Here is a 15,076-nt window from a genome sequence, read left to right as displayed (position 1 = left end):
TACCTGTTTTTAATGGCATCCTCAAGGCAAAAGAAGTGTACAATGAGATGACATTTGAATGCAGCTCAGGCAGATACCTTACTAAGTCACCAAACTATAAGCAGGAAGAATTACAACTTGCAAGAATCAGACTTGCAAGTTGATGTACCTAAACTTGATAAAAGTGGTTTTAGTTTTCCTGTTTACATAAAATGGAATATCATTAGTTACCATTATACCATTGTACTAGCAAGTGGTGGAAGCCAATTCTTCCACAAGTTTAAATAGCAATAGCAATAACAGTCAATGAAGCAATAGCAATAATAGTCAACGAAGCAGTGGAAGTGATGTGCCGGTGCCTGGAGGCTGTTAGGGTCTGGATGGGTGTCAACAGATTCAAACTCAACCCTGACAAAACAGAGTGGCTGTGGGTTTTGCCTCCCACGGACAATTCCACCTGTCTGTCCATTACCCTGGGGGGGGGGGGGAATTATTGACCCACTCAGTGAGGATCCGCAACTTGGGCGTCCTCCTCGATCCACCGCTTACATTAGAGAACCACCTATCAGCTGTGGCGAGGGGGGCATTTGCCCAGGTTCGCCTGGTGCACCAGTTGCGGCCCTACTTGGACCGGGAGTCACTGCTCACAGTCACTCATACCATCATCACCTCGAGGTTCAACTACTGTAACACTCTCTACATGGGGCTACCTTTGAAAAATGTTCGGAAACTTCAGATCGTGCAGAATGCAGCTGCGAGAGCAATCATGGGCTTCCCAAGGTATGCCCATGTTACTCCAACACTCCGCAGTCTGCATTGGTTGCCGATCAGTTTCTGGACACAATTCAAAGTGTTAGTTATGACCTATAAAGCCCTTCATGGCATCGGACCAGAATATCTCCGGGACCGCCTTCTGCTGCATGAATCCCAGCGACCAGTTAGGTCCCACAGAGTTAGCCTTCTCCGGGTCCCGTCGACTAAACAATGTCGTCTGGCAGGACCCAGGGGAAGAACCTTCCCTGTGGCGGCCTTGACCCTCTGGAACCAACTCCCCCCCGGAGATTAGAATTACCCCCACCCTCCTTGCCTTTCACAAACTCCTCAAAACCCACCTCTGCCGTCAGGCATGGGGGAATTAAGACATCTCCCCCAGGGCCTATATAGTTTATGCATGGTATGTTTGTGTATATGTCTTGCTTTTTAAATAAGGGTTTTTTAGAGTTTTTAAATATTAGATTTGTTATACAGTGTTTTTATCATTGCTGTAAGCCGCCCCAAGTCTACGGAAGCGCCCAACTGATGATGAAATACGAAATCCAGCATAGTGATCTTGTTTGCTGTGTTGTACTGACATAATAATAATAATAATAATAATAATAATAATAATAATAATAATAATAATAATTTTTCGGGCTTATGATCCCACCAATTCTTTGCCACTGGTAAATGGTAGTTCCAGCACAAGTTCCAAGTTCCATCCACTGGAACTTGTGCCGGAACTACCATTTACCAGTGGCAAAGAACTGGTGGGATCATAAGCCCAAAAAAATGGTCGAAAATGAGCAAGCAAAACTACTGTGGGACTTCCGACTTCAGACTGACCGAATTCTGAAGCATAACACACCAGACATCCTGATTGTGGAGAAAAAGAAAGTATGGATCATCGACATCGCAATCCCAGGGGACAGCAGAATTGAGGAGAAGCAGCTAGAGAAATTAGTGAAATACAAAGATCTAAAAATCGAGCTGCAACGACTCTGGCATAAGCCAGTGAAAGTGGTCCCAGTGGTACTTGGCACTCTGGGCGCAGTACCAAAGGATCTCAGCGGACATTTGAAAACCATCGGAATTGACAAAATCTCCATCTGTCAATTGCAAAAGGCCGCTTTACTGGGATCGGCAAACATAATTCGCCACTACATCACGCAGTCCTAGGTGCTTGGGAAGCGCCCGACTGGTGATGAAATACGAAATCCAGCATAGTGATCTCGTTTGCTGTGTTGTACTGACATAATAATAATGATGATGATGATGATGATGATGATGATGATGATGATGATGTTTCAGGAGTAGCTGTGCTCGCTTTCACATAGAAAACATTTTGATAGTGAGAAAAATGGAGTTTGTTTATAACAGTGTGTAACTAACTACATTCTGATCATGTAAGCTTTTTTTCCTCAGATTAATGACATAGATGGCACCAGCTGATTTACTAGTTTGATTTCTTTACTGTTTAAGGAAAGTCCACCAGATGTATTTATTGAAGGCATCTTTATCCCAAGTTATAAAAGTGGAAAACTTCACATGTTGGAGAACTTATTGGAAACCATAGATCCAGGACTAGAGAGCTGGGGTATCTATCTCATTGCAGCCTGCAAACACTTGCAGAAAAAGAATTATTACCATATCTTGTATGAACTGCAGCAGTTTATGAAGGTAAGAATTGCAATTTCTTCCTATAACATAAGCATTGTAAAATTTATTGAGGACTTTACATAAAAAATGTGGCACCGAACCACTGTTGGTTGTGACCTATAAAGCTCTGCATGGCATCAGACCAGAATATCTCCGGGACCGTCTTCTGTACGAATCCCAGCGGACGATAAGGTCCCACAGAGTTGGCCTTCTCCGGATCCCGTCGACTAAACAATGTCGTCTGGCGGGCCCCAGGGGAAGAGCCTTCTCTATGGCGGCCCCGGCCCTCTGGAATCAACTCACCCCAGAGATCAGGACTGCCCCCACCCTACTTGCCTTTCATAAATTGCTTAAGACCCACCTATATCGCCAGGCATGGGGGAATTGAGACATCTCCCCCAGGCTTATATAGTTTATGTATGGTATGCTTGTGTTGTATGATTTTTAAATGATGGGTTTTTAGATACTTTCTTTTAATATTAGATTTGTTACACTGTATATTGTTTTTATTACTGTTGTGAGCTGCCCCGAGTCTGCGGGGAGGGGCGGCATACAAATCTAATAAATTATTATTATTATTATTTATTAATTAATTAATTAATTAATTAATTATTGTAGCAGTTAAGTTGCTGGCCCAGCAACTAACATAGGAGACCATAGTTCTGCAGTAGATCACCCTTTGGCATGAAAACCAGTTAGGTGTCTTTGAGCCAGTCTCTCTATCTCAGCCTAACCAACAATATTGTTTTATATAAAATGGGGATTTTATATTATTTTTTTAGGATTTATACTTTTGTTTATTAGAAAGAATTTTTCAAAGCTATTCCCAGTTAAAAAAAAAACCAACAACCTGTGGATGACAGGTTACCTCAGATTGGGAAAAAATTATAGAAGAAAAATTTAAAAGCTAAGATCTGGGGTGGTGCAACAGGTAGAGTGCAGTACTGCAGGCCACTGAAGCTGACTGTAGATCTATAGGTCAGTGGTTCAAATATCATCACCGGCTCAAGGTTGACTCAGCCTTCCACCCTTCCGAGGTGGGTAAAATGAGGACCCGGATTGTGGGGGCAATATGCTGGCTCTGTTAAAAAGTGCTATTGCTAACATGTTGCAAGCAGCCCTGAGTCTAACGAGAAGGGTGACATAAAAATCTAATAAATAAAATGAAAGAAATAAATAAATAAAAACTAAGTAGTTTCATGGCCTCAGAAATATTTAATATGGAGAATATATTTACGAATGCTGGACTTCTGTTGTAAGTTCAAATATGTGTATATATTTGAGGATTCTTTGAATTTGAAGTGATAAAAGTCCAATGACACCCCTTGGATGTCTTTGTCAATTTTTCCCCTTTAAATTGATTTTTAAGAAAGGACAAAAGGATAAACAATGGCATTAATCTGGGTATCACTTCCGTCTTTCTCTATTATTTGCAATGGAGACAGGGCATTGCATGAACTATCTAATGTGTTTACAGTGGTATCTCATCTTACGAACGTCTCTTCTAACGAACTTTTCAAGATACGAACCCGGTGTTTAAGATTTTTTTGCCTCTTCTTCCGAACTATTTTCACCCTACGAACCCAAGCAGCTGCTGCTGGGATGAAGGGGTTTCTTTTTTTCCCCTTTTTTGAAGAAAGAAAAGGGAGGGGCAGCTTGGAGGAGTAAAGATTTTGCATGCTTGCAAAGGCACTGAAACGGTGTCTTTTTAAGAAAGAAAAGGGAGGGGCGTCCCCCTTGCCTTTCTTCCTTCCCACTCACCCTTTAGCCTAGCCTTGCTTATTCCACCCGCCCCCTTTAGCTGCTCCTCCCTGCCCTCTGTTCGCCTCCCTTCTAAAGTTTGGGATTTTCCTGAAGGATTTGCACGCATTATTTGCTTTTACATTGATTCCTATGGGAAACATTGTTTCATCTTACGAACTTTTCACCTTACGAACCTCCTCCTGGAACCAATTAAGTTCGTATGATGAGGTACCACTGTATTAGATTTTTAGATTTGATTAGAGTTTTCTGAGCAGGCTCAGATTCTACTGTATAGCAAAATATGTTAACCAGTGGCTTCCAAACTCAAAATCGGTTCAGAGCCTGTATTTTAAATAAAGCTCAAAAGTTATCTCAACTGAGCAGGTAATATGATTTGAAAGCTATATTTGTGTTCAAAAGCCTATCTGTTTTCCAGGATCAAGTCCGGGCTGCCATGACCTGCATTAGATTTTTCACTGACAAGGCAAAATCTTACACTGAGCTGAAAGAAAGGCAAAAATGGCTCTTAAAGGTCAAGGACCATCTTAAAGTTTACCTTCAAGAAGTTTCTAGGAGTTCAGGAAGAAAAAAGTTTGCATGCTCTTTTCGCAAGAAAATGTCAGCTCCTGATGTATCAAGGTATTAAGGAAACAATGCTGGCCAACGTTTATCAGTCAACAATTTGTTAATAAACTATTTAGTAATAATGTAAGAAGATATAGGCCAGGACTTTTTTGTAAGAGCACAGAGACTTACCCAAATGGCTAACTTTAATGAGGGTTTCTAATTCATGTTTGAATTTCATCTAAAATTTCTCCTTTGCATGATATTTTAACAATAACATCCTGGATGTTATACTGGCTGGAGAAAGGTGGCTTAGAAATCCAATAAATAATTATGGGCATTTATTTATTAGAATATGCACTGAAACATATTTTCCCTAAATTAGGCACATCAATACAGTTGAGCTTCAGATGGAAGTCACAAAATTCCTCCACCGTTGTGAAAAGTCAGGATCTTTACCTGTAGGTGATTTACCTGTGCCTACCCTATTTGGAAACAATCAAATGAAGATTGAGGTTGCTTGTAAGGTATGGAGTACCACCCACATTTATTTGTGTGATTTTACGTATTGAAATGGAATACTGAGCAGAGATTCATGAACATGTAGATTGTTTATTGAAGTTAACCCAAAAAGTCACATATCATTTTCATTGTGAATTTTGATTCGAAAGAAAAGTCACTCAGAGAAGCAGCATTTCATTGTAGTCTTAACATGGCAATTCTATGGCTCAAATCCAGAAAGAAATAGAATATGTTGTTTATCACTGGAGTTTTCCCCAAAGCTCCAAATGACTTTTCATTCACTTGTATGTCACTCAATTTTTCCTTTTGTTTCTTTTTTCTGCGGCTGCAATTTCTCCTCAGGTCATGTTAGAGGGCAAAAACATTGAAGAAGGATTTGGGATTGCATTTAGAATACTGCAGGTATGTTGAATGAAGAAGCTTTATATTTAATGTTGACTTTTTACACATGATGTTGAAATAATTCAAGTAAACCACTGCATTATTTTTATTTAATTTTAGATATTTATTTGAACTTTTAGTAATACTTTTATTAAATATTACAGTTGAAAAGGTAGAAACTAATACTAACTAAAATATGTATGACTTAAAAATAAAAATTACAGTGCAGAAATTGAAATGAAAATTAAAAAGAAAAAGAAATATGTAAAGAAAGTTATTTCCCCTTTCGTCACAAGTATAACCTCTTAACCTCTGTTGCATTCTCTTAAAATGCAACAAAATCTCTCTTCTCATTTCTCTCTGATGAGAAGTTTCCGAAAGATGCCCTAATTAATTCATGAGCCACAAGCCAAACTTCAAAAGAAATATAGCCATTTATTAGGAACGACATTTTGGCATCTCTGATGCAATCAGAACTGAGCTCACATAGGTTATGTGCCCTCATGATCCTGTTTCCCTCTCTCCTCACTGAACATGTTATAAATCACATTCTCCAATGAACCATGTTGGCAGGCTGTGAAATCCACACCTCTCCGGCTGACTCTGATAACCCAGGGCACAATCAGGAAAAAAAACATTTGTGGGATGCAGTTTCAGTTAGTACAATCAGCCACTCCGTCATCTCTCCCCTTCTGTTTATGGCAACTTTGTAAGTTGACACCTGATCAACAAATGTCAATTAAGGGTTATCAGGGATAACCACATTCATTCTGATCAACAAAAGTCCATTAAGGGTTACAAGGGATAACCACATAGCTATTTTAATATTGATCAAATAAACCCATTTTATATTTTTTCTCTTTAATTTTAACTTAGTTTTTAATCCCTTCCATTAAGTCCTAGAACTTGATTTCTTTTCATTTTTCTTTCTTCCTTCTCAGAAAACCCTTCAAAACTTTAGCAGTTGTCTTTTGTAAATACAGTATAGAAAAGTTAATCAAATCATTCTTCAGGTTTTTATTTGTATGTCCCTTTCAATGATTGAAACATCAAACCAGCTTATTTCTGTGAACAGTACATCATCTTTCTCAAAGTAATACTTATTTTGTCCATGTCCTTAGGACTTCCAGCTGGATGTTGCTGCTATATACAATAAAGTGGCTAGGCAGCTGGTGAAGCAGCAGAACTACAGCGAGATCAGGCAGCTCATTAAATGTATCAAGGAATCTGGTGCTGCAGATAAAAATGATGGGGACAATGTCATCCTCAGTTGCTTGCATGAGTTTGATTCTATCCCTACTGAGGTAATATTGGCTTAAAAAAAAAATCTTTATTAGATTTTAACATCTTACGTTAAAATACAAACTAACAAAAAGGGAAACACTGTTTGTGTTCTTGTAGTGTTAGGGAAGAGACATATTTTTTTCTCTGTCCTACATTGCTATTGAATATTTAGAAAGCCACGCATAAGTGCTAGTGATTCTTTCATAGCCAATGAATGAGTGAATTATGTCATTCTTATGTCTTAAATCTACAATTTGCTAATGAGATACCCAAGCACCTCACCCAGTGCTTAAATGAGGACTTACAATATTTTCATTTTGGAAAGAGGGTTGGGTATATGTTTATGCCACAATTGTCGACATCCCTTTAAGTGTTATCATATACAGTGGAACCCCGACTTACGAGTTTAATTGGTTCCGGAAGGAGGCTCGCACGTCGAACAGCTCGTATGTCGAAACATTGTTTCCCATAGGAAACAATGTAAAAGCGATTAATGCGTGCAAGCCCGAGGGCTGAGGGGAAAAGACGTCGGCTGAAGCAGGGAAGTTCGCCAGGAGGCAGCAGAAAAGCCGCGCGTGTGTTTTAAAACATCGGAGCCGGCATGGGGAGGCTTTTAATCAGCCTCCGAGCCCCGAACCCGGACTCGGGGGTTGATTGAGAGCCTCCCCATGCCGGCTCCGATGTTTTAAAAGACACGCGCGGCTTTTCTGCTGCCTCCTGGCGAACTTCCCTGCTTTAGGAGGCAGCGGAAAAGCCGCGCGTGTGTTTTAAAACATCGGAGCCGGCATGGGGAGGCTTTTAATCAGCCCCCGAGCCCCGAACCCGGACTCGGGGGTTGATTGAGAGCCTCCCCATGCCGGCTCCGATGTTTTAAAAGACACGCGCGGCTTTTCTGCTGCATCCTGGCGAACTTCCCCGCTTTAGGAGGCAGCGGAAAAGCCGCGCGTGTGTTTTAAAACATCGGAGCCGGCATGGGGAGGCTTTTAATCAGCCTCCGAGCCCCGAACCCGGACTCGGGGGTTGATTGAGAGCCTCCCCATGCCGGCTCCGATGTTTTAAAAGACACGCGCGGCTTTTCTGCTGCCTCCTGGCGAACTTCCCCGCTTTAGGAGGCAGCGGAAAAGCCGCGCGTGTGTTTTAAAACATCGGAGCCGGCATGGGGAGGCTTTTAATCAGCCCCCGAGCCCCGAACCCGGACTCGGGGGTTGATTGAGAGCCTCCCCATGCCGGCTCCGATGTTTTAAAAGACACGCGCGGCTTTTCTGCTGCCTCCTGGTGAACTTCCCCGCTTTAGGAGGCAGCGGAAAAGCCGCGCGTGTGTTTTAAAACATCGGAGCCGGCATGGGGAGGCTTTTAATCAGCCTCCGAGCCCCGAACCCGGACTCGGGGGTTGATTGAGAGCCTCCCCATGCCGGCTCCGATGTTTTAAAAGACACGCGCGGCTTTTCTGCTGCCTCCTGGCGAACTTCCCCGCTTTAGGAGGCAGCGGAAAAGCCGCGCGTGTGTTTTAAAACATCGGAGCCGGCATGGGGAGGCTTTTAATCAGCCTCCGAGCCCCGAACCCGGACTCGGGGGTTGATTGAGAGCCTCCCCATGCCGGCTCCGATGTTTTAAAACACACGCGCGGCTTTTCTGCTGCCTCCTGGCGAACTTCCCCGCTTTAGGAGGCAGCGGAAAAGCCGCGCGTGTGTTTTAAAACATCGGAGCCGGCATGGGGAGGCTTTTAATCAGCCCCCGAGCCCCGAACCCGGACTCGGGGGTTGATTGAGAGCCTCCCCATGCCGGCTCCGATGTTTTAAAACACACACACGGCTTTTCTGCTGCCTCCTGGCGAACTTCCCCGCTTTAGGAGGCAGCGGAAAAGCCGCGCGTGTGTTTTAAAACATCGGAGCCGGCATGGGGAGGCTTTTAATCAGCCCCCGAGCCCCGAACCCGGACTCGGGGGTTGATTGAGAGCCTCCCCATGCCGGCTCCGATGTTTTAAAAGACACACGCGGCTTTTCTGCTGCCTCCTGGCGAACTTCCCCGCTTTAGGAGGCAGCGGAAAAGCCGCTTATTTTTTCTTGCTTATTTTTTCCCGCCACTCGCAGCGAAAGTGCCCCGGTTTTTTTGCCGCCCCCCCGCCCGCCTCGCAGCAAGTGCTTGTCCGGGCGTTTTTTTTGCCGCCCCCCCCCCCCCCCGCCCGCCTCTCGCAGCAAGTGCTTGTCCGGGCGTTTTTTTTGCCCCCCCCCCGCCCGCCTCGCAGCAAGTGCTTGTCCGGGCGTTTTTTTTGCCGCCCCCCCCACCCGCTTCTGCACCCCCAGCAGAAGCCAAGGACTCACCAAGAGCTGGATACTGAGAAGAGCCGGCCTGGCTTGCTTTGCTTCCGAGCTGATGCAAAGCCGAATAAAGCGTCACGCCCCCCTGACGCTTTTGGCGGCAAAAGAGCCCAGCATCGCTTCGGAAGCCGCCGAAAGCGTCAGAGGGGCGTGACGCTTTATTCGGCTCTGCATCAGCTCGGAAGCAAAGCAAGCCAGGCCGGCTCTTCTCGGCTCGTATCCCGAATGGAAGCTCGTGAGTCGAACAAAAATTTCTCTACTCTCCCAGCTCGTATCTCGAGTAGCTCGTAAGTAGAGCTGCTCGTATGTCGGGGTTCCACTGTAGTCCAATAAAAGCTTCTAATGAAATAGCTGCTTACTGTATCTTTTTTCAGTGGGTAGGACTTCATTTACAATTGCTTCTTTGATTCTCTGGTTAATTGAAAGCAATATATAGGACCAAGTATGAGCAACCATATCAGTGTAAGCAATGTTTAACAGTTCATCTCATGATCTATCATTTTTATTTTCTTGCTGGGATCTAGGAGTTGGATAATTTGATCCAGGATATGGACAGTGATGAAAACAAAGTGAGTAAAATAAAGAATTTTTTTCCTGGATATGAAATAATTTAAAAAAATTCTTATTTATGTATATGATGTATTTGCTCGTTCATTCTTGTAGATACAATCTTTTATCCACCTCTATTATTCTAAGACTATTACATTCAACAAGAGTGTGAATGTGGTTACTGAGAATTCTTTACTAACCTTGAACATGATAGAGTGATGCACCCTTCTTAACATTAATAAAAGGTTACTTTGAAATGAGCTGATACCATGCATTTCCACAATATATAAAGGGAAGTAAATATGTGTCTCGGCCCTATTTGAATTTCAGATCTTGATTCATTAAGTGATAGCATACTTGTAAGGCAGGGGTATCAAGCCACTGAAGCTGACTGTAGATCTGTAGGTCAGCGGTTCAAAATCTCATCAACGGCTCAAGGTTGACTCAGCCTTCCATCCTTCCGAGGTGGGTAAAATGAGGACCCAGATTGTGGGGGCAATATGCTGGCTCTGTTAGAAAGTGCTATTGCTAACATGTTGTAAGCCGCCCTGAGTCTAAGTAGAAGGATGGCATTAAAATCAAATAAATAAATAAACTTGCAGCCCGTGGGCCGGATGCCACATATACTGGCTGTGCCCCAAACCTATTTTAGTGAAGCGGGGGAAACTCCCAATCACGTGATGGTGCCGTGACAATGTGAGTTTGACAGTCCTGTTGTAAAGTAACATACAGTGGTACTTCTACTTATGAACTTAATTTGTTCCGTGACCAGGTTGTTAACTAGAAATGTTTGTAAGAAGAAGCAACTTTTCCCATAGGAATCAATGTAAAAGCAAATAATGTGTGCAATTGGGGAAACACAGGGAGAGTGGAGGCCCTGTTTCCTCCCAGGAGATTTCTAGAGAGGCCCCACAGAGGCTTCTCCCCGCCTTTTCTGGCCCTGTTTCCTCCCAGGAGATTCCTAGAGAGGTCCCATGGAGGCTTCTCCCTGCCTTTTCTGGTTACAGTTTCGGAGGCTTCAGTTTGTAAGTGGAAAATGGTTCTTGAGAAGAGGCAAAAAAATCTTGAACATCTGGTTCTTGTTTAGAAAAGTTTGTAAGTAGAGGCGTTCTTAGGTAGAGGTGCCACTGTACTATCTTACAATTTAATGAGAGTAAAAATGGATACTGATAAATCAAAGTGTGCAGGCACATGAAGATTTTCATTATTCAGCCTCATGCAATCTGAAATTGTACAACAGGAAAATCCAGAAGATGAAAAGTCTATGGCATTCTGAATTGTTCAAGCAGTTTTGGAATGTTCCATTTGCCCCCTGCCTTTACCAGCAGTGACAAGAATCTGACAAAGTTAAGCCCAGGAGGCTCATCTAGAATTTGGGCATAAATATATAGACTGATATCATTTTTATGCTGAACAAACATTTTGGGCCATTTGTTATTCTACACAATGATTCTCTCTCTCTCTCTTCTGTTGGTAAATAAACCCATTGTGTATTCTAATTCAGTAAATTTCCATTGTAATGGGCTATTATTCTCAGAGAAACTTACAACTCAAGCATTTGCTTTTTGTAGTAGGAACTCTATGGAATAGATATGAGTTTTAATTTTTGCTTTTTTGTTGCGAAACGTGATCATATAAGAATAATTTCATAAGAAACAAGAAGGGTTTTTTAAAGTTCTAGGCAGAAACCTATTTGTTAGACAGAGAACCTAACACGCAATTCTTGTGTAATATATTACAGTGCCTGACTCACAAAGCAAACACTCTATCCTGTAAATGCATGCATTGTTTCAGACATTCTATACACTCTCTGCTGCCTTGCAGAAAACAAGTACAATTTTGGCAGTAATCTCAAAAGGAAGCTCTTCCCATAAGAAATATCTGTGCAACAGTCTTTGCTGATATCCGCTTCCGGGCTCAGCCTCCTTTTATATCACACCTCTCGGGATCTAGGGGAAGAGCCTTCTCTGTGGGGGGCCCAGCCCTCTGGAATCAACTCTCCCCAGAGATTCATGTTGCCACCACCCTCCTAACCTTCCGTAGGAGTCTAAAGACTCATCTATGCCGCCAAGCCTGGGATTATTAGATTCTACTCCCTGGCCAATGAATGTAGAGTAGGTTTGTTTGAATGAGTATGTGTGCATGTTCATAGGCCTTTTAATTTCTTTTTAAATGCAATTCTTAATTTTAACCTAATTATTATATCTCGATGTACAGTGATACCTTGTCTTATAAACGCCTCGTCATACAAACATTTCGAGATACAAACCTGGGGTTTAAGATTTTTTTGCCTCTTCTTACAAACTATTTTCACCTTACAAACCCACCGCCACTGCTGGGATGCCCCGCCTCCGGACTTCCGTTGCCAGCGAAGCACCCGTTTTTGCACTGCTGGGATTTCCCTGAGGCTCCACTCCATGGGAAACCCCACCTCCGGAATTCCGTGTTTTTGTGATGCTGCAGGGGAATCCCAGCAGCACAAAAACGGGTGCTTCGCTGGCAATGGAAGTCCGGAGGTGGAGTTTCACAGCGAGGGGAGCCTCAGTGAAATCGCAGCATCGCAAAAACACAGAGGTCCGGAGGTAGGTTTCAAGGACTTCAGTGTTTTTGTGATGCTGCGATTTCACTGATGCTCCCTTCGCTGGGAAACCCCACCTCCGTACTTCCATTGCCAGCAAAGCGCTTGTTTTTGCGATGCTGGGATTCCACTGCTGGGATTCCCCTGCAGCATCGCAAAAACACAGAAGTCTGGAGGTGGGGTTTCCCATGGAGGGGAGCCTCAGGGGCATCCCAGCAGTGCAAAAACGGGCGCTTCGGCTGGCAAAAGGGGTGGATTTTGGCCTTGCATGCATTAATCACTTTTCCATTGATTCCTATGGGAAACATTGTTTCATCTTACAAACTTTTCACCTTAAGAACCTCGTCCCGGAACCAATTAAGTTTGTAAGACAAGGTATCACTGTATATTGTTTTTATATGTTGTAAGCCACCCCGAGTCTTCAGAGAGGGGCGGCATATAAATGAATGAATGAATGAATGGAAGGAAGGAAGGAAGGAAGGAAGGAAGGAAGGAAGGAAGGAAGGAAGGAAGGAAGGAAGGAAGGAAGGAAGGAAGGAAGAAAGAAACATCCCAAGGGCACTACCCTTGTTGAATTTCATGTCACATTGTTTTTCTTTCTGTTTCAGATTCAGGCATACTTGAAATGCCATAAACTGCGTTCTGCCTATCTTATCTCCGTAAAACAAGAAAACGTAAAAGCAGTGCAGTTGGTTCAACACATCCGGCAAATGGCAGAGGAGAGTGGGGATGATGTAGTGCAGGCCATCTGCACCCAGTGGCTTTCGGTACATCACACTAAGCCGAGAAGCTGGCTGACCCAAAATTCCAAGAAATGACTCCCAGAGACTTGTTGGGTCGTTGTCTCAAGAAAGGGAAAATATGACATTGTGCCAGATTCAATTATACGGCTGCCAACTGGAAAGAAGCTGCTGGAACGCTTTTATTCAAAGGGAAAAGATCGAATTCCTAAAAGTGCCAGTCATGAAGCAGTGACAACCAACTACCTCTACTTCAGGGTGTTCGTTCTTTATATACTTCATATTTTCAGTGCTGCTTCAGCTGTGTTTTACTTTATGATCATGGAGATATCTCTCCTTTAGGCACTGTTTTATGAATGTAAATCCCACATCAAGAATTGATACCTGCTTGTGATTCCCGATACTGCAAAGCTAGAGCCAAATCAATAAGGAAACAAGTAGTATTTTGAGATGGGTACATTGCTCTATTGCTTTTTATAACAAGAAGCTGTAATTGAATTCTGTGCATCAGAGATAACAGGCTTGTAAGCCTACACCTGTTACTTATCTGAGGCAAGGAAATAATCATTTAACACAGTAAAGCGAGGAAAAAACTATGAAAATTGAATAGAAGTTCCCACCTGGAACCTCTACCCACATTTGCCACCTTTCCCTGAAACAGTTTGAAATTCTGATTGTCCTTTCAGTGACATACTATAGAAAATGGCGAGATCATAGCACAGTCTATTATAAGAGGATATGACTAATTCAGAGGTCTTCAAACTTGGCAACTTTAAGACGTGTAGACTTCAACTCCCAGAATTCTCCAGACAGCTATGCTATGGGAGTTGAAATCCACAAATCTTAAAGTTGCCAAGTTGGGAGAGACCTGTAAATTAATAACAAGTTTTTAACTTGAAAAATTCAAACTCTTGTCAAAATTGTATTCGTTGCAACAAATTATTCAGAATGGTTTAACCTTTGAGTTTTTAAGAAAAAAATAGATGAACATTATCCTTTCCCAATAATTTTAGCAAATGATCAAAGCTATGTTCTTTCCAGGAAATAATAGCCACAGGTCAATGTACCTGTGTATTCATTGGATTTGGCAGCCAGAAATAACCTTGAGGTTGAGTAACCTGGGCAGGGTATATTTAGCTTCCATCCTTTCATACCTTTTGGAACTTAGAGGTTATCCTATTAGGAATCTAAGAGTTATAAAATCTGCTTTTGCTGTCTATCAAGCTCAACTGCCATGAGTCCCAGGAGATGGTCTGATTGGGCTTTTTGTGGCTCTTCATTACTACTTCTACCTTAAGAAAGGAACAGGATTCATTATTTCCTGTGTGTTAAGCTTATACTGCCTATTGAGTTTAGTGCATAACATGGCTTGTACTTTCATTTCCAAACTCTTCTCATCAATACCTTCCAAAGGGAAGATAGGAAAGACTTATAGGGGGGAGAAAATAGACACAATTGGTTGGGTCCACTCTTTGCACTGCATTTTATGCACTTTATATTGTTTGTTACTCGGATTCTTTAGGATTTTTAAAGGATCCCTTTCTCACCAGCAAAACCTGTCCTGTGAACTATCCTGTAGTACAGTGTTTCCCAACCTTGGCAACTTGAAGATATTTGGACTTCAATTCCCAGAATTCCCAGCCAGCATTCACTGGCTGGGGGATTCTGGGAGTTGAAGTCCAAATATCTCCAAGTTGCCAAGGTTGGGAAACACTGCTGTAGTAACTGTAATGGGGGAATTCTAAATTTCCATTGAACAGAAAAGTGTTATACTCTCATTGAGAAAATAAAAGAATTTGGACAACTTATTGTTTTAAATCTGTAATATTTCTTGTTAATGTAAGAAACCAAGTGAAAGAAATGAAAGAAACCAAGACAACAAACTATGCTGTAAACATCTAATTTTTTTTTAAAGAACCCAGATGTAATTTTGTAGCCTGACATGTTTTTATGTCATACTGAATCACAAATGAGCCAATAACCTTTTAGCCCAGAATGCTGTG

The 15,076-nt window shown here is 42.4% G+C and overlaps 1 protein-coding gene across 5 annotated transcripts in view; it reads left to right on the top strand.

Moving 5' to 3' along the window:
- ZFYVE26 (zinc finger FYVE-type containing 26) overlaps positions 1-14,879 on the top strand; it is a 72,714-nt gene extending 57,835 nt beyond the window's left edge. For all 5 annotated transcript variants that reach the window (XM_070758956.1, XM_070758976.1, XM_070758948.1 and 2 more), the window contains 7 exons: positions 2,218-2,415; positions 4,574-4,776; positions 5,087-5,228; positions 5,566-5,625; positions 6,726-6,908; positions 9,731-9,775; positions 12,942-14,879. In XM_070758956.1, coding sequence (XP_070615057.1) covers positions 2,218-2,415; positions 4,574-4,776; positions 5,087-5,228; positions 5,566-5,625; positions 6,726-6,908; positions 9,731-9,775; positions 12,942-13,151 — 1,041 coding nt within the window. In that variant the 3' untranslated portion in view covers positions 13,152-14,879. The remainder of the gene's footprint in view (positions 1-2,217; positions 2,416-4,573; positions 4,777-5,086; positions 5,229-5,565; positions 5,626-6,725; positions 6,909-9,730; positions 9,776-12,941) is intronic.
- Positions 14,880-15,076: the final 197 nt, after the last annotated feature.

This window comes from Erythrolamprus reginae, chromosome 1 (assembly GCF_031021105.1).
Source record: "Erythrolamprus reginae isolate rEryReg1 chromosome 1, rEryReg1.hap1, whole genome shotgun sequence".
NCBI lineage: Eukaryota > Metazoa > Chordata > Lepidosauria > Squamata > Dipsadidae > Erythrolamprus > Erythrolamprus reginae.
The sequence above is the reverse complement of the archived record's forward strand: the minus strand, read 5'-3'. Positions and strand labels throughout refer to the sequence as shown.